Source organism: Chlamydotis macqueenii, chromosome 24, assembly GCF_036417535.1.
Source record: "Chlamydotis macqueenii isolate bChlMac1 chromosome 24, bChlMac1.mat, whole genome shotgun sequence".
Taxonomy (NCBI): Eukaryota; Metazoa; Chordata; class Aves; order Otidiformes; family Otididae; genus Chlamydotis; species Chlamydotis macqueenii.
The window spans coordinates 4,158,559-4,178,528 of record NC_141579.1 but is presented as its reverse complement, the minus strand read 5'-3'; the positions used below and the strand labels follow the sequence as shown (position 1 = coordinate 4,178,528).

Sequence of the window (19,970 nt, the reverse complement as noted above, 5' to 3'; positions counted from 1 at the left end):
TAGGAGGATTTAATGGTCTGAACCATTACTTTAATTAATCAACATAAATATTGCTTATTTATAACATAAACCACAGCCTATGGATAACGCTGTTGTTTAATTAAGCTTATCACTGTGAACGTGATCCAGTTCCTCACTGCATTAATGTAACTAGTTCAGTATCCTCTCTAAGAAGCATCAGAACAAACTACAGGGGATGTAATTCACTCCACTCAGCCCCTGCTTTGCAAGTGTGGCTGGTTCTGGTACGTCTCATTTATGACCCCGTGTTGGTACCCATTCCTCTCCAATCCCACTAGCCACTCCTGCATTAGCCTGCTGCTTCTTCCATCATACCTAGCATCTGAGAGTCTGGAGTAGCTTTTCCTTTGGGTTTCTTTTGCCTTGTTCACTAAGAATTTCTGTGTCTGATTTAATTTAGTTTATGCAGCTGAGCCTTTTCTTCTTTTTGCTTTCTTTTCTTCCCCTTCTCTCGCCCTTTCCTGTTTATGTGTAGCATATTTAAAACTTTTCCACGTTGCACAGATGTAGGGGAATATGTAATGAGCTCCCAAGCTGAAAGCAAAAGCTGTCTGCCTAAAAGTTGTTCTTTACCTACCTTGAAGAGCATTGTAGTAGAAACCTCACGGATTCTTTGGGAAAAGTTTGCGTAACTTTTAAGGATTTTGTGGTTATTGTCTGTTGGGCCAAGGATTCTCCAGGCAGTGTTTGTCACCCCACATAGGGATAGTCTCCAGAAGATGCTAAGACAAATTGCCTCGAGCGGGAATGTTACTGTGCATCAGTAACACAACATTGTCAAATCTCTTCAGTCGCTTAGGTTTCTGTAGATCCCTTCTCTCAAAAAGCGATTTAACAACAAAGTGAGGCTGCTTTTTTTTCTCTCCAAACGAGAGCATCCGCATGAGAGTTTAATGTGCTGTAACTGGTGCACATTCCCTTCAGATCTTAGTTCATTTCAACCTTCCTGAGTATCCAGGAGTTTCTTGACCTCTTCAAAAATGGGCATAGTAGTGTTTCTTTGCTTCATGAGGATATTGGGAGGATGAATATTTGAGAAACTCGCAGGTTGTGTTGGAGATGGTGGAATTTTCAGGAGATTCCAGAAGAAGGTGTTCAAGGCAGAACATGGGTCTCTGGAAATCTCAGTGGTGTGACTGAGCTGGTCTCAGAATTGACCATTTGGCTTGGGCACTGAAGTTCTGCAGTCACGCGTTCAGCCACAGTGTGGATTCAGTGCAAGACAGGTGGGTACAGGTGCTGATTTGGGATTGAACAGGCAACCGCCTGTACACAAGGAAAGAAAGAAAAAGCAGTTCTTTTCCGGTAGCACATCATCATTTTCTTAGTGAATAACTATACAAACTGAGATTAGATGAATTATCAGTTTGCTGCTAAGATGGATGGAAAACCATTTCAGAGTCCAGGTAAAATTCCCATTTTGTTTTCCCATCCAGACTCCAGGGGAAGAAGTCATCAGGGGAAAGAAATGCAGTGAGCAGAACACACTAAAGAGGAAACGCAGGAAGACATTAAAGTAACCTATTAAATTGCTGAAGGCTGAGTGGCAAAAAATAAATAAATAGAGGCTGTGTAGATTGATGGATATTGGATGTGAAGGGCTTCCACATCTGGTGTGGCAGCTCTTTAGCATCTCATTTCAGTGTGACTCAGCAGGAAAAGTTGTTTGTTCTAACAGTAAAGCAAAGAGATTAAAACAATCCTGAGGCGTGTCAGTGAAGGGCTCAGGTGTCATTGTTTCATAATTGGATCAGACTCTTTCGTGTGGGTTAATACATCTGGATCTTCTGTGATAGAGGTGAGGTTTCCAATGCCACCTTTTCCTACCCCTGTTCATCTTCCACTCAGTATCTCTGTGATGACCTCCTACTTTAGGCCACACTCTCTTCCTTTGCACATCTGTGCACCAACATCTGGGCTGTGTGGGGGTAGGGAGGTGGTGAGAAGTAGGCAGTGAGGTTTCCTATGGAGCAAGTGCATAGAAAGCAGTGGCTGTAAAGGCCGGCTTGCTAGGGACAAGTTATTCCCTGATTTAGGTGCTCTGAATTGCCCTGTAGGTCCTGACTCTCTCCGCTGACTATAAAGGCTCCAAATGTAGTCTGAATCTTCCATCCATGCTGTGCTCAGCAGTGTAGCATTGACCCTGCTCTTTGTTTTTCTTTGTACACGTTTATTTTAACATGCTTCTGCTTCTGGAGGCTCCCATGTCCCAGAAGCTGTTAATAGTGCTCACTTGGCTTTTGTGATGCACTTGTGTCAAGTTTCAGTGGCAGCAAGTAAAAAGGCTAAGGTGCTAAACAACGGTTTCTGAAGGCTCTTGGCATATTAACTCTGTTTATTTGCCATGTGGTCTTGCAAAAGCAACCTTGAGAAGTTGCTTTATCTCTTTGTGCCTCTTCTTCATCCATCATAAATCATTCCACCTAATGTTTGCCTGTCTCATATCTTTAAAGGAATTATCATATCTGGTATCTACATCCAGCATGGTAGGTCCTTCTCCGTGGATCCGTCTTTCAGAGATTTGCAATAGCAGCAATAGCTAATGATTTGTAACAAGAATAGAGCTCTCCGTGCTGGTGAAAGCAAAACTCTAGATCCCATTGCTACAGCAATTTTTTTTCCCCTTCTCACCTTGACATTGGGGATAAGTCCAAGGCTATTTTCTATCTCTGTGTGTGCAATTAATCAGCTGGCTGGGGGAAGCCCTGGAACTGGGGCCTGGCACTTATGTACTCCATCATTTGGTCCTAGCTGGTCACTGGTGTTTGCCAGCCTGGGAAGAATCAGCAAGTGGTGCCAAAGCCCTAACATCCTTGAAATAGGGAGATGCTGAACGAAGAGCAAATGCGCTGTAAATGGTAGGATCCCAGAAAGGGTTGAGAGGAAAATGGTCACTTAAGGCCCCACTCACATAAATGGAAATCCACTGGCTTTAGAGGGGCCCCAAATTCCTTTAATCCTGAAGCATGCTGGCAATTCAATAAGCGGTTCCCTCTGCAAAAGGCGAAGGGTCATTTTGAAAACGGTCCTCTCCTTACGTCGCTGTCAGTCAGTAAATACCAAAGTAGCGCAGAGTTGTGTGTATGCTGGAATAGCCCTGGCTGCCACTGAAATACAGCCACTTCTGGAGACGGAGCTCTGGGCTTTTGCGGTCATCCGTCTTGTAGGTACAGAACCTGCTTATTGTGAGTGTGACACCAGGAAAATGTCCTGTGTCGTCTGGGGCTCTGCAGCGATTTCCTTTCCTGCCTCCCCATCTTGTGGCAGCCTGTTTCCCACACCGCTGGCTGCTGCCTGCCCTCAGACGCAGGGTCCCACAGCTGCATTGTGCATTGCCATCTCTCAAATCTGTGATTATAACTATAAATCCTAGCAGACTTTCCCCATTTGTTTATCGCCCTCCCCCACTTAACTTAGAATTTTACACATTGTTTCCTCCTTCTTCATTCTTTCTGTTTGCCTGGGAAGTGGCACTTGGGGTTTGTGTGGTTATTTTTCTTGTATTTATACTCTCCGCTGACTTAATTAAGTTCTTGCTTGTTTCCCGGTCTTGCCAAGTTTACTGGCCCCACCGGGGCTTCCCAGTGCTCTCCTCCTAAAAAACCACAGCTGCTGCCAGTCACCTGAGACCATGAAAATGGGCAGAAAAAGTTCCTCTTAAAACTCAACTTGACACCACTGAAACAAAGGACAGACAGGAAAATGATGTTCCCAACTTTGGTCAGTGTTTTTAGGCTAGTTTCTGAAGAAAATAAGATTTAGACACTTAGACTGACCTTGTGTGGATATGGATAAGTTTCCATCCAGTAGCTCTAATGTTGTGGCAAACTGCAGTCCAGTTTGACAGGTAGGCTTTCCAGAGATGCAGAAATCTGCACCAGAGAGCACTGTTACGAATACCTCTTGCTGTGAGCAAAGCTTCAGGGAAGCAAAAAGGCATCCCTCTACATCACATACACACGTGCAGAAAGAGGCTCTTGGTGGCTGGAATAGCCCGTTTTCTTGCTGGAAGATTTCTGACACCCCCAGAGGCTCTTCCCTCCTGGTACCCAACTGCTTCCATGTGCCCTTGGTAGCAACATCTCTGGATGGTGTCTGTGGCTCTTGGGATGCCTTCAGCGAAAGGTGTCCCACCATGCCTTCCTGTCATTCTGTTTTTAGCATTAGACCTTCACCTCCTTCCCTCTTCTGTCCACAAAACCCTGCCCACGTGAGATGGAGAGCCCTTCTTGTTCATTCTTCCCGCCTGTCCTGCTGGTGGTCCCTTTCTTTCAGAGCCATAATAATTTATTCCCTGTCTCAGCCCTGACCTTACACCTCAGGAAGGTTAAAACAGTCATTTCTCCTTCTCTCTGCTTTTCTCTCCTCGTTTTTGAGAAGCCTCTTGACAGGCTTTTTAGAGGATTAAGCAGGACTTACCTGGTTGCAAACACTATTTGAATCCACAGATCAGGATTTATCCATAGCTGCAGCGTGTGTCAAGTCTGTGGCTGTGGAAACCTGTAGGAGTTTCCCTGTTGGTTTTAAGGGGCTTCAGTTTGCTGCCCTGCTTTTGTACGAGAGGATGGCTTCAGATTGCTTTAGCCGGCTCTGGACAGGGCGTTTCCATTTCAGATCCCTTTCTTATCCCTTTGTACTCTTTTGCTTCTGTCTTCACGCTAAGGGTGTTTGCGGCCTACCTGGTAGCGAGATGTGTGTTCGGAAAAGCAGATGATCTTTATGGGGAGAGCAGGACCTTGTCTCATTAGCGTGTTTTCCTCCCACACGTGAAGCAAAGGGGCACAACCATGAGCTGCCCCCACTGAGGCTTCGCATCCCAGCACTGTGACAGGTCTGGCACACACAGGTCGTCGCCTTCGCAAGCTCAGGAAGGACAGAGGAGAAGTGTGACGGCATTCTCTGTCTTCCTGGAAACCCGTGGTCTCAGAGAATGTTATTCTGATTTTATGTACACTAAGCAGTTATTAAAGAAGAGAAAAGAGAGGTTGTGTTTCAAGCAGGAGAAACTAAAGCCCTCGGCTGTTCTTATCGTGTCTCCCCTTCTTTCTCTCTCCTGAATTCGCTCTCTCTGGATAGCAGAAATGAGAGGGAAGCTCCATTTAAATGCAGATTTCAAATGTTGGCCAAGAGCAATAAATAGCCCTCTGCTGCACGGATCAGACAAACATTATCAAGTCTCTTTGTGAAGGAGAGTTTATGTTTTCAGATTTTCTTTTTCCTTGATGAGATCCTCTTTCCTCTCAGAGTAATGGCATATTGATGAATAAAACTTTATTTTATTTTTAAGCAGCACTTCTGAGATTAGCATGGAAACACAATCCCACCTGTTTCTCCACTGGAGCTATACTTGACAGCCCTGTAATGAGGAAGTGTGCAAATTTCTTATCCTTTATTGTATTGACAGCCTGAAGGGTTGATTCTGGATTCAGCAGAGGGGAACTGTGCAGAACAAGGCAGTCCTGCAACCATTTTTAATCAACTGCCCCCTTCAATGAAGCTGCAGCCTCGTGGTTTTGGAGCTAGCTTGGGGTTAACGAAGTCAGGAGTAGCTGCAGGTGGGTCTCTGCTATAAGAGTGGTCAAGGAGCAGGAGGAAGGGGCGATGTGGAGGAATGGGGTGATTCCTCCGCATCCCAGGGCATCGCTGAGGCCTGTATTTATGAGCAGGACATCGGTGTTTGAGGAACGGGATGTTTTTCTGGTGTGCCTTTGACCTGAAGGGTTCCTGGTTTTGAGACTGAAGGCTGATCAGCTCTAGTGATAGGTGTTGGATCTTCTAGATGTCTAAACCTGGTTGAGCTGAGGTTACAGTTCTTTATTTGAGAGTCCATTCATAATGGGAACATAGAGGATTTGAGGAGTATATTTGCAGTATAAATCAGAAGAGGCTGTAGGTGTGATCTTAACCTGTCAGAACAGACACCTGAGAAATATTGCGGAGGGCTTTATAGCTTTGTAACTTGGAGGGACAGGTTATGAACAGTGAAATATCATGTTTACTAAGCCAGTGCTTTGCTAAATCTACATCTTCAAGGGATGACTTGAGATGGTGATTGTGTTTCTGAGTATGGCTTTACATCTCAATGGTATGAAAAGCATCTGAGAAAACGTGGCAATACTTAATAAAGTGAACAGGGAAAGGTCAGCTGAACACTGTTTGTTGTAGCAGTGTATAAACCTCCTGGTAACATCTGTTCCCTGTTATTGTTATAAAATGCTACTTCAGTAGATCTTGGTTGGATCGTGAATTAAGTAGTGATATGTAGTAAAACTTGCAATCGTATTAGGCTTGTCAGAGTGCATATGTTGTGAGTCTGGCTGGTGGCGGGTAGCACTCTGGGGAGACACATGGCTTGGGGGAATGGGAGAACGGAGGCTTTCTGCTTTTTTAGCAGTGGTTGAAACCCAGCTGAGGGTGGAGAGGATTAAATCTCAGTGCTGTCTGTGAACTGGCTGGTGCACTTAGTAGGATGGGTTGCTGTGCCTTAGCCCAGCTCCAGGAGGACAGCTGTCTCCAGCGCTGACAGCACACAAGCTGACAGCACTGCCTGTCCCCTCGTTCGCTGTTTTGGTGAAAAGAAGTGTAGGACTGAAGAGTTCGGGGTGAGAAATGAAGGGCCTTTCCTCCTCCTGGGGAAGTTTCTCCAGGGCGAGAGGAGAAGAGGCAGAAGAGTTTGAGCATCTGCCTTTCACGCTGCTGTGGCTGTTCTCTGCTCGAGTGGAGTGAGAATGCTGCAGCCAGGTGCCACCGCCCCGCTCTCCCTCTGCTTGGGGCTAGCACCTGTGCACGAGCTGTGGGGCCGGGGCTGATGGAATTTAGGGATGCTGCATCTCCAGGGAGCTCCTTGTCCAGCTCCAGGCCCTTGCAGATATCCTGTGTGCTGTATCACTGTAGGACAGGGCTTAGACTGGGTGTGTACTCACACACGTGCACGCGTGCACACACACACGTCTCATAGAGCATGGACTCCTGCCTCCCTGTCCCCTCTTACTGCCTGCCTCAGAGGGCTGGAGAATCAGTGAGGTGAGGACGACGTGTAGAAAAGTCATTGAAATCTGTTTTTCTCAGAGGGCACTGTCACATCATCTTGTATTTTTATTTTTGCTATCAGTAATACCTCCTTTCTGGTTCTTGCTGTTAAATCATTGACTTTGGGTATTGCATTTGAAATTTATGTTTAATGAAAATTTACAATTGACGTAACTTGTTGCTTGAATCTTGAGCAACTGTAACCCAGCTGTTTTCAATGCCATATCCAAAGTGATAAACTCTTCTGCTTTGTGGACTCTTGGGTTTGTGGGTTTTGTGTTAAGTGTAAGAAAAACCTGGGCATATTGATTAAAAAGAGAATGATTACTATATAAAGGATGTTTATCTATCAGGATTGGAACATCCCATGGGAAAAAAATGTTTCCAGCCAGTTCTCTCTGAGAAGAACAGCTCGGCCTCTGCCAGTTCTTGCTGACTTAAGTTGTTTGGCTCTCAGTCCCTGTGAAATCCTAGGCAGCCCTGAATCGGGCATCACAGACCCAGGTGCTCCCGACTCCCTCAGAAATATTTTTCTCGTATTTTACAGAGAAGGCAGTCTAGACTGGAGACATTTATTATGATAGGGAAGATAGAAATGATTTTTGAGGCCAACAAAGTTCAAAGACTTTGCTGTAAGTTTTCAGGATTAAAGATTTACTTGATGCATCTTCCCATGCTTAATAGACAGGAATAGATGAAAGGGAATTTCTATAAAGATTTTAGTTCATACTTAATGATACTGCTGTTAGATGAGCTTTGACACTGTGTCCCAAGACATGAAGTTTTAAAACCAACCTTTTTTAAACATTAAATGACCTTTTTCATGGGCTAGCTTTCATAAATAAAGATTAGTTCAGCCTCATTACCTAGTCTGTTCTGGGGGCTGGTTTAATATTTGGGAAAGCTAACTAGTCTCCCAAAATGCAAGTGGACAAATTTTGCTGATTTCCTATCGCACTCTGCAGGGAGATGAGAAGTGGTAATATAGCTTGAGTAGTGGCTGGGCTCTAGGACTGCCACTGCCACCTCCGTTGTGGGATTCGGGCTGGCCAGCTGTCCCTTTCTTTTCCAAAATGTGCCACTTGCTGTGAGCACTTTCCCCTTCCTCAGGTACTCGCTCCCAAGATGGGCTGCAAAGTTCAAATTCAATCAGAGCTGAGTAGGGAAGAGCATTTGTTGGTTTTGTTTTTTTTTTTTTTCCTCAGCTGTAGGGAAGTTTTCAAGATTTCCAAAAATAAAAATGGAAAACCCCATCCTGAATAGAGACAAAAAAATCTTTGTGTGAACATTTGTGTCGAGGTGGCCTGAGGAAATTATTTGAAATGCTTTGGTTTTGACTCTTGTATTTTTAAAATGTGTTTAACTGTTCATTAGTGGAAGTGAATTTTGTTTGAAAACTGACTTTTGAAGAAAATACTTTAAAATGTTGTCCTATTTAGTGTTTTTGAAGCTTTAAATTAGAAAATAATGAATCTAAGAATGCTGACATACACTCTCCCACTGGTGATCTTTAATTGTGCTATGTCAGCACCTGGAAGGTAAGCAGCATTTTGTGATGTTCATCAGATTCAGTACTTCACCTGGAAACGGGGCTGTAGTGAAAAGTTTACATGCACCACACAGTTTTGTAGATGAGAAAGTGACGCCTGTTCACAACTTTCTTCTCTGTCTGCTGCTGCTTTCCGAGAGAAACGGGGAGCTGAGCAGGCTGCTTGTTGGGGCACTTTAATCACCCGGCTTCTTTGTGATTAAGAGCAGTCACTAGCCATATCGATGTCTTAAACCTGTCATCCATACTCCTGGCCTTAGAGGAAAGCACAACCTTCTTTTTTTTTTGCATAATGAGATTAAGATTAACTGCCCTAGCTTTGCAGATAATGATGGTGCTTGCGTGTTAGCGGAGCAGAGGAGATGGTGTTGCCTGAAGGACTGGAAATGTTCGCCAAGACATCTGTGCATATCGTACAAGAAGTATTGCTGTGTGTTTCTTTATCAGTACTTCAGTTTAGCTCCCATAAAACTGGGAAAAAGTAGGAAGAGTTCTCGAGTGGATATCATCTGCTTCACCAGTGGAATTGGTGTCTAGTTAGCTTCCACAGCTGGGGTTGGGACAGGACTGGGAAGCAGAGGTGCTCTGCAGTTTTGTTGTGAGAGAAGAGATCCCGCTGGGACAAGCATAGCAGGGCTGAGAAACGGGATGCAAGTTGGGTGTTGAAACTGGGCTATGCTTTGAGTTTTGGGGTTGGTTCAAAGCACAACATCACCGTGCTTCTCCGACAGCGGTCCCAGGTAGCTGTGTCTTCAAAATGTGTGTATCCTTGAACTCTGCTTCCAGCCCTTGCTTTTCGGGAGGCAGGATACCTCTTGTTTATTGTCAGTATGCTTTACTTCAACTGTCAGCTGATTTACATGTTTCACCGTGGTTTTCTGTATCTGAAAAAAACAAACCTACCACAGCACAATTATACATTTCATAGCTTCAAGAAGACGTCTAGCTGCTGTAGTTAGTTCCCCATTTCCCTGACATACAAACCAGCAGAGCCCCACTAATCCCTGCTTTGCTAACCTACGTGGTGCGGGGCCTGATTCGGCACTGAGCTGCGACTTCATCTACACCTGAGCAGTTCTGAATGGCGTTGCTCCCTTTGAAATGATTTTTGGGAAGGGAAGATAAGCGCTGGCGCCTTTCTAATATACAGAACAAAACCCGACGCTGCTCTTCCCTAGATATGACTGAATAGCTGCATTCTGGGAGAAGACCTCCTATTAGCAAGGATAAGCCCACTGGGGTGCAGAAGTTGTGCCAGCTCCTAATGAAAGGCTGTGATTAACGCTTGACTCCAATTTCTTTTTGCCTTCCGTCAAGAAAATAAAAATAATATCCCACACTATCTCCCTCTGCCTAACACAGATTTGAGTGGGCAGGCCCAGGAGCTGAGTTCAAGAGTCAAGTGCTTTCTGTTTGAAAAATATTTGGTCCTTCCCACCCACGGCTGCCCACATGCTTCCTGAAATATTCCAGCTATCAGCACCGTACCAACGCTTTCTCAAATGAGTGAACCGAGGCTATATGGGGACGTTCTTCCTTTGTTGGGATGCGAGGCAGTGCCTGGATCCAGGCTATTTGGGCTGCACAACTGGATGTCCCTCTCTAAGAGCAGCCAGGGCAAGCGGCGGATGCCTGTGCTGCAGTGCTGGGTACCACCAGAACCCCAGCAGCGTAGGCAGCCGTGTCGTGCTGCAGCACGCTGACAGGTAATGCAGCCGCTGCTGCAGAGATTTTGCTGCCCACGTGTCTGGCAAGACCTGGGAGGTGGGCGAAGCAGCAGGAAAGGCCGCGCGTGGGACGGAGGATGCGCTAACAATAGCAGTGACATGAGCAGAAGTGCCAACGCGGCGGCCGCTTGCATGGCAGCGGAGATCCCAAAGGGGTGTTGGGGTCAGGGAGGGGTGCGCAGAGCCAGGTCCCTCCCAAGTGTAACTGCTGCCAACACCTTTGCTCCCACAGCTGCCATCCTGGATGATCCCATGGAGTGCAGTAGAGGGGAGAGGCTCTCCATCACCCTGGCCAAGAACCGCATCAACCGTGCACCCGAGCGGGTGGGGAAAGCCAAAGTGGAAGTGGACATTTTTGAGCTGCTGCGAGACAGCGAGTATGAGACAGCAGAAACCAGTAAGTATCCCTCCGTGTAGCTCATCCTTCCCCAATTGTCTGTGCTGGCTTGCAGGTGTCTGGTGTGCTGCACTGGTTACAGAGGATAGTTGTGTGATAGTCACGGGGGTACACATGATAAAAAGCACCTCCCTGCTCCTCTGTCAGCACTTGACAGATCAACAGGTGCTAGCATGAAAGTGGGTCTTTGCAAAGCCCCAGGCCCGCCCTGGCTGCCTGAGTGCAGTCAGGTTTGGTGTGGTCTGGATGCAGGCGCAGCATCCCCTCGGGAGGTACGAAGACCTTTAGCAGTGCTCATGCTGTGTTCAACACCAGCAAGGGCTGGCCCTGCCTGGGTGCATCTTCTGTGGGGGGACAGTGGCACCTAAGGGGAGGTCAGGGTTGGAGGGCAAGTGCTGAGACCAGTTTTCATGGGAGGGTTTAGCATGGTGTTGTGAGGTGAGCCCTGGCGTGGACTGAGAGGATCTGAGTCCCCAGTAAGCTTTGCCACCCTTCAGCTCGGTGGCTTGGGACCATTTATTTTCTTTAATCCACATGTCAATAAAGAGAGGTAACAATACAGGAGGTGATGCTGCTTTGTAAAGTATTTAATGGTGTGCAAATAAGAGATTCTGGGCAAGTTCAGTGCAATTAAGTTATTTTTAAACCCCCACGCAACGCCATGTGTCAGCAAACATGATCGCTCTTCCAGTGCTTTAGATTGGCAGTGGATTTGTTTACACGAAGTGAAGCTTTCAAGTGATGTTTAAAATAATATGGATTTTTAAAAGCTAATTTTGAAAAAGCGGTACACTTCCCACGTTGCTTTTAAGTCCCCTAATGCAAACAAGTTTCTACTATAGTTGTTCCTCTAGATGCCCAATGTGTCAACTCCATGCTGCTGAATAAAAAAAAGAAATTGACTGTCGGTGTCCCACAGACCTCTCAGGAGCCCGAGTGAAAGAAACTGAAAAGATCTGTAATAGATTCTTCCTGTAAGAGGGAAAATCCTTTCTAATAGGATAGCTTCCCTTTAGAATAATTTTAACATGACCTTTAGAGTTCAGGGGAAGACTGTAATTTTTTTTATTACAAACTGACTTGAAAAAGCTGGAGAAATCATTTTAAATAATAGGGATCTTAGACTCTTTTCCCTGTGGTTCTCTGTTCCAAGCCTGTGTAATCTGCAGGGTATCCCCAGAAGGTGTGGTAGTACGTTGTGGGCTAGAGTGGGCCAGTTTTTCACACAGCTTTGGTCTTTATTCTGCGCGGCACTGAGCATCCCTGTGCCTGGGAGGCCCCGTGTAGCCACGTACCCAGCGTTGCTCAGGAGCAGGTCTCTGGGTAACTGGCAGAACGGGCTCAGTAATAGGCCTGCGAGATCAGCAGATCGCTCTTTCATTTCCTGAATTAACTTTTGCATTATTTATAGAAGCGTTCGGTTAATAAAGTGCATTTCAGCAAGTACCTGTATGTCTATTTATAGAGCCTGTCACCCATGAGGCAGTCTAGATTAAGATCATCACGTGCAGCATCAGAGGGAATGTTTCAAACAGCAGTTCTCCACCTTTTTGGATCTGTTATCTTTTTAACTTTTTCTTGGTCTTTCCCATCTGTTGAGGATTGTGTGCATCCTGCTTTACCCTCGTTTGGCACAGCAATAAGGCAAATCCAGTCTCACTGGCCAGGCCATGCAAAAGGGATGGGGAATGCCTGTGTTTCCAAGTGCATTCCCAGTTTGCCCAGAAAAGTATCCCGAATCTCCCAGTGAGCCTCCTAGGAAATGAGAAAATGACTTGCTTGCCTGAGCCTTCTGTGTCTTTCAAAGAACCAGTAGCATTTTTGGTTCCATTCCTTTTCCTTTCTCATAAATCTCCTGCATGTAGCAGTGTTTTGTTATTTAACTGTGCTCAGGAAACAGGCTTGATTGCCGAGTGACCCCAGAGCTGCGGTAAAGATCGTGAGCAGGATTTCTTTCTCGCTTGCACCACTGTAACAGTGCTCAGAAACTTTTTTTTATTGGAACCTTTTTTTTCAAGCAGAATACTAATTTGCTGAGAATTAAGTATTATGCAAGAAATTGCTGATTTCAGCAAATGTGGTGTTCGGGGAGAACGGGGTAATGGGATAAGTGAGGAAGAGGCAATCTTCCATTTCAAATTTTCACCTCGGGGTGATTTTCTTTGTTTTCTTTACTTTGACTTATGGAATGTAAAAAAGTAGAAATTGGACCAAACTGATTTGGTTTTGGTGAAGTGAGTATTCATATAATTTTGAATATGTTATTTGCCTTTTCTTCAGGGGGGAAAAATGCCTTGAAGCATTTTTTACAAAAGGAAAAATCTGGATTCTGCATGGCTCCACTATTCACGTCGCTGAAGTTATTCTTGATTTATACTGGTAGCAGAGGCGAATCAGATCCTTTAACTTAGATTTCAAAGCTTTCATGGCTTTCAAATGTCAGACTTCTCAGCTTTAATATGGCACTGATATTTGTTATCACACATAATATTAATAAAAGCAGTTTAGATGTTTTAACCTATGACTGCAAAGCTGTTATACATCTGTTTAATACTGTTCTCGAATTTCACACCCTTTGAATCGCCCTTAAATATCACAGCTAGCATGCTTAGCCGACTGATCCAGAATGCTGTGATTACACCCCATCAGTGATATTCCACGTATGATTAGTACTTCAAGAGAAGAGAGGCTTTTTGAGAGTTAGTTTTTATTTCAGCGTTGAGCTATTTTTCTTTCTTTTTTTCCTCCTGATTGACGGAGGCATGTTACTGTTAAGGGGGGCGCAAAAATCACAATTGCTATAGCAGGTAAAATATGAGTCAGTCTTAATCGCATTCATGCATGGTTTGCCATTTCAGCTGTATAAATGACTGAAGACAAACACTGACTGTTCCTGTATGCAACATCTGTAAAGTCCTGTGTTTTCAAATGAGTTTGCAGTGAAAGGTTATGGATAGAGCTTTTTTTTTTTTGCCATTATAAGTAAAGCCTGTTCTCTCTTTGTGTTTGATGTTTTAACTCTTTTTATGGAGACCCAAAATTACTTGTTTAATTATGTCTTTATCTAAAATACCTTATTCCTTTTGATGTTCAGGGAGGGACAGATTTTCTGCTTGTCACTGTGTCTCCTATTGTCTCACCAGTCTTTCAAGCATCTTTCTGTTGTTAATCCAAATATCTCGAGGCAGGTCAGCAGTCAGTGAGTGAGCAGCTGAAGGATTTTTAATTTTTATGTATTCACCAGTATTTCAAAGTGCCTGATTCATCCATTCAGTGACATCAGGTCAGATGTGCTATTAACTGTTCCCCCATTTTTGTGATGCTGTTGGATTTCACATTTAAGCCTGCTCTGGTTGTGGGTTCCCATTCAGAAGCATAAAGTGTGCTGCAGGGAGCAGTCTTGGAGCCATGGTGCAGGATGTAACACTGTCTGTTTATGCATTTGGTGTTTACTGTATGAGAATCCCATCGTGACCAGTCCTTGTCATTCAACATCCTCTGATATGTTTTGCAATCAGGGCAACCCTGAGGTAATTGTATACCTTCCCTGTTCATTCCTGTTCGTTTAGAGGCAGGAATCTTTTTTGCATGCTGTTTGAAACCCTTGTATCAGGTATCTGTGCGCAGGGAAAGAGATGCTGTGTTCTGCACCGTGGGTGGATGCTCTCACTGGAGCGCTTTCAGCCATGCTTTGAACAGGGAGAGTTCATGGAAATGCTTGCAAAGTGCCCTGAGATCCCAGGAGGTGAAAGGCACTATCTGACCATGACTAAGTGTATGTACATACGTATATAATGTAAGAGCTGCTCATTTCTTGTTGTGCATTTTCATGTTAAAAAAATAAGTGTGTATTTCCATCTTCCTTTAAAATGTATCTTGCTGTTTTCTGAGTGTCGAGACCTGTACTTAATTCCTAAATATACTTGGGGAAAACGTTGAACACAGCCCTTTCTTGCTTGCGTGGCAGGAGAGACTTGCTAGTATGAAAGAAGGGTCACCGTTTTGCATTGCGCCTTGAACACCCACCTGAGTTTGCTTGAGGTCCATCTCCTAGCTCCAGACTGCAGCCTGTGCTGGGGACAGGAGACTCTGACCCCACTCTTAGCTTCTGGGCAAAGCCCGTAATGGCGGAGATGGAGGTACCGTAACGGGACATCTGAGCTGTGCAGACAGCAGAGGCAGAGAGGGCCACGTAGAACTAAAGAGGCAGCAATCATCAGTTCACACCTCCAAGGAGCTGCCCCTGAGTGATTGCAGGAGGGATCCTGTCCTGCCTAAACCAGTGTAGGTCTGAGCAGAGAAGGAGGTGCCCTGGGACATTTCCTTTTCTAAGACTTTGGTATTTTAAGGGTGTTGTTAAGAAATCTCTTTGCTAAGCCTGTTCCTTGTTTTTCTGCCCCACTGTCCTCAAGGTTGTTAACTTAGAACAGCTGAGTGCAGGCAATCGGTAGAAATGGCTGGATAGGAGGTTTGGGACATCTAAGGCCTTCAGGTCAAGGATGATCAGTAGTACCCGTGTCTCATCTCATGATAAAGAGGTTATTAACATGATGTCACTTCCATGTCCACTATTTCTTGAGGTACTGAACTCTAAAAACCATAAAAATAGGATACAATCTTGAGATATCTGGGTCTGCAGCAATCAAAAAATGTGTCCTGCACAGTATACAGCTCTCATGGCACCCATGTTTTGAAGTATGAAGAGACTGGAGTGGCAGGGGTGACACCAGTATCTGTGGTTATGGTGTGTGTGGTTATCAGAGATGAATTTTTGGTACAGGGCCAACATTTCTACATCCCTGCAAGTGCTTATCTGAATCTGCAGGGCCCGTGATGTTAGCAAGGTTGAACCTTTTCTCCCTATGGAGACTAACAGCATCAGGTAATGTTCTGAAATAGGAAATGCATTTGGATTACAAGAGCAGAAGCTTTCCAAATGTGGCTGAAACCTTTGCCACAGGCACCTCCACTTTATTTCCATTCATTTTCCTTAATTTTACTGGATGTTTCACCCTTGGAGTGATAAGCCAGGTCTTTTTCTTCTGACAGTTGTTGCAATTCTGTTGCTATGACTACTTAACCCACTTTTTGTTCTCAATACCAGAGATGAGAAGAAAAGTGCTCGCCAAACTTTTCCCTGCATGCACAACAAAATTCCCCCCAGGACTTTTGCCCTAATGACCTGAGGACTTAGAGCAGCTCCTTCCTCCTGGATGCTGAGTTGCAGAGCACCCCAAGGGTCTGGTGAAGCTGAGAGGGACTGATGAGTGCCGCTGAGATAGCATGCGGGGTTTTCAGATTGCTGGTGCTCTTATTTAAAAGGATCTTCTGAAGAGGTGTAAGTGCCTGTAAATTTTTAAGCACAAAGGAAAGGCAAGTGCTGGATTCGTTTGAAGATGCCGCAGAAAAATATCACTCGTTCTGTAGCAGATTGAGATGGTGGAGGGTGAGAGAGCATGGAAGGAAGGAAAACCCAAGAGATATGTTTGCATATCATTGGCACTTTCTGTAAGAAGTCAGAGCAATTGGTATGTATAGACACCTAGTAGTACATGGAGTTTTTCCTTCAAGTAGCACTCAGAAAGAATGAAAACCAATTCCCCAAAGTGACAAACTGAGTCCTCAAATTTTGGCCTCATATTCCAGTCATGAGGCTATGGAGAATTGCAAAGTCTAAGGCCAGAGATGACCACCTTAATTAGCTGATCTTACCTTCTGCAGAAAATGTACTTGCTGAATGCTACACTCAGCCTCATAGCTCACTGTTCTAAAAAAACCCTAAGTGCAGCAGAGTCTCTCATTTTACATCCAGTCTTGATTTAAAGACTTGAAGTTGGTAGAAAACCTGCTCTGATATGTAGTACGACAGTTTTGATGATGGATTCCCTGCACTACAAAAAATATGTTCTGGTTTGAAATTTTCTAGCTCCTTTTTTTTTCAGCCACTAAATCTAGATAACTTTTTACAGCCATCACAAAAGCTTGTCTGATGTGTAAGCCGGGGACCCGCAGTGAGGACCATGCTCTGAAACAGACCAGCCATTTGATACTGCAGAAGCACTATCTGTAAAATCTCAGCTTGTGATACGGTGCCTTAGTTTTTACATATGAAAATGTTGTGAGCTTGCTCTTGCCAAAACCGATAAGTAGTTGCGGTGCCTCCTTTCTCCCTCATGGTATCTTCTTTCTTCAGAAAGCAGTCACTTGATGCCAGTTGAGCAAATGTGGCTTTGCCTGTCCAGGGAGAAAGGATCTGGGTGCGTAGTGATGCTGAGGCAGGTCTCATATTTCAGAATAAGCAGTGGCCAGCACGTGTTCAGATGAGCCTTTCAGAGTCCAGGGATTCAGGCACGAGGGGCTCTCTCCTTCTGTTCACGAGGCTTTGCCTGCTCAAGCTGCTCTGGAGGAGCGTTTCTGAGCGACGTGGCTGATTGGGATGGCAGCGGGGAGGTGACACCAGCTGGGGTAGCCCTTGGAGTGCCATTCAGCTAAATTTGTGCTGTGAATTAAAAGGACAAAAGGTTGCAGTTTAACCCAGGAAGCTTGAGGGAAGAGATTTAACTTCTTCATTTTGTCAGGGTCTTTTTATTGTTCTGCTAACCTTGGTGGCATGGAGCCAGAAGATTAACTGCTGCTAGAAAAAAACCCAAATGAAGAACAGTAATGCGATCCTTATTATTACCACTGAGCTCTGCAGAGGACGAGGGAAGAAATTCATACAAGTTTGTTTGCTGCTGGATGATGCTTTGAAGCTAGGTCACTGCTGTGCTTAGCATCTTCCATGAACTTTGGTTAATGTTTTGTCCTGGAGCGTAGCAGATGGGGCCAAAAAAGGATGTTTCAAGAGAGACCGACCTCAGTTCCGAGTCAGAGATGAGGATACCAGGGCTTTGGGGAGAGTTCAGGTGGGATTTAGAAAGACTGGGGAAGGATGGAGAGGAGGACATCACAGGCAGGGTGACAGTGTCTCAGAGGGCTTTTGGGGGAGATAAATGGCAGGGAGTATGTGGTGTGAAGGAGATGATACTGTGTCCTTTGTAAGATGCGGCAACTAGCGTAAGCATGACTGCCAGCTGGAAATTGAGGATGAACTCTAATACATGTTCCCTCTCTGGTGCCCACAGTGTGCCAGATTCTCCCAAAAGGGGTTGTAGGCGTCCTGGGACCTTCCTCAAGCCCAGCCTCGAGCTCCATTATCAGCAATATCTGTGGGGAGAAAGAGGTAAGTGGAAACATCCCATGTTGGAATAAGCCTATGCCCTTGTGCTGACCAGCTTGGCCCCAGTGCCAGGAGGGTAACGCAGGAGCCCTGGCCCCTTCCTCCTGTTGTTCCGTGGCAGTCCTGGGGCGAGAGCGGAGTTGCCTGCCGTGAGTAAGCGGCACCGCAAAGATCCTGACCCATTCCTCAGCCCCCGCCTTCTGCACGTTGTCCCTCAAACTGAAGGTGCTCTTGGTGGGCTCTGGTCGCAGCAGTGCTTCCCGCTGGCTGCTGCGTGGTGCCTGGGCTCCCCGGGAGCACAGTGTTTTGCTGGCGGTTTTGTAAGCATGGATTAGGTTTTTTAATTTACCACTATACCGAGCAGCAATGCCTCCTTTGCAGATCCCGTGCAGAAGGGCTTTCTGCAGCTGTGAAGGGTTTCGTCTGAGACTGTCACATCTATGCCAAGTCCCAGCTACAGCCGCACAGCTTGCTGCAGCTTCCAGTTCTGTCTTACGCTGCCTTCTCTCTCGCCCGGGTCTGCCTCTTGCAGTTCTTGTTCAAATCTGGTGCTCTGTTTGTCATTTCTGGGTGTGCACACCTCTCCTTTCCACCCATGCTCCCCAAACCCTCTCCAGCTGATGCCCACATGCCTCATCATGCCCAGTGTACTCTGTCCTGTGTCCCAGCTGCAAGGCAGAGCAGGGGTGTTACCTCCATTAGACAGGGGCAGTGAGGTATCTGTCTGTGCTACTCCAGGACATCCTTGGCAAAGACGACTTCATCTTACCTGCTATATCGTCCTTCCCGCGTTCTGCCATGGCTTCTAATGAGCAGAGTTGACATCTGGGTTTATCGTCACTTCTCCTAATGCACATGTTCTTGCAGCTTCTCCCTTTTCCATTTCCTCTCTCTTTTCTGCCTCTCTTGTCCTTGTTTTCACCTTTTACTTCAGCTTCCTTCACATGCAACACTGATGTGAACCCTGTTCCCACTGACTGAGGGGCGCGGAAACCTTAGCTTGCCCTGGCAGATGCACATCCAGGCCAGTTCCTGGGTGGGACATGACTATGTGCACATACTTCAAAAGTGCACCACTTTCTGTTTGCTGCTGTTCCATCAATGCAAACCCTTTTCATCTGTGTCCAGACTGTGTGCCTGATTTAATATTTTATAAGCCTTGAACCATCTTACAATGATCTGGCTCTGCTCTCGGGAAAAGAAATCGAGTTCTCTTCTCATAGTTCATCCCTTTAAAGCCAGATAACATCTCTCAGCCATTTAGTGGTCTCTCTCTGGAGCCCAGCCTCCAAGGAGGGCGTGCCTGGAACTGAGCACTGTAAATAACTTGCATTCACAAATGACTGCTGTTCTTTGTTCCCTGAGAATCAGGAGTGCTGAAGAGATGGAAGAGATCTTTTAGACCTAGTGCTCTGGGCTACAGCAGGATGGGTCTCTTGAGAGTATTTTGTAGTGCTTTCTCCAGTTAAATGTCCCAGACATGTGCTCCATCCCAGGCAACTCTGCAGTTACTGATCACAAGTGTTTTTCCCCTGAAATTCGTATTCAGTCTGAGTCTCTGATCTAAGTCTCTTCATTTTTTTTTAGCAATGAAAGGTGAGTGCTAGTGCACTTCTAAGGTATTTGATTCTCATGCTTGATCTCGGCTGCCCTCCTGGTGATGTAAACCTGCAGTAACTCCCTGTGATTTATTGTCAGTTGGTGCCGCTGTATTAAACGTGATACAGCGACCAAGCCACAGCCATCCGGCAGGTAAAGCAGAGTGTCCCCGTTTTGCCACTGAGGCACCCGGGGTGAGGGCCGCAGAGTGAAATCAAGGCAGATAGCAGCTTATTACTCGTTAACTTTGCTATTGCTAACCAAACAGCTTATGCTGTCAATAAAGCAGCCATCACAACCTACTGATAGCCTTTCCCAAGGGGAGAGAGATGGGAGGCATGGGATGATAGCTTCTGGAAGGACTAATAATGGAGGAAAAGAGGACTTGACACTCCACTAATGAAGCCGAAGCAGATGTTTCCCTTTCTG

The 19,970-nt window shown here is 45.6% G+C and overlaps 1 protein-coding gene across 3 annotated transcripts in view; it reads left to right on the top strand.

The window, feature by feature from the left end:
- GRIK4 (glutamate ionotropic receptor kainate type subunit 4) overlaps window positions 1-19,970 on the top strand; it is a 203,101-nt gene that overhangs the window by 115,139 nt on the left and 67,992 nt on the right. For all 3 annotated transcript variants that reach the window (XM_086766031.1, XM_086766029.1, XM_086766030.1), the window contains exons 3-4: window positions 10,559-10,723; window positions 17,848-17,945. In XM_086766031.1, the coding sequence (XP_086622157.1) occupies window positions 10,559-10,723; window positions 17,848-17,945 (263 nt within the window). The remainder of the gene's footprint in view (window positions 1-10,558; window positions 10,724-17,847; window positions 17,946-19,970) is intronic.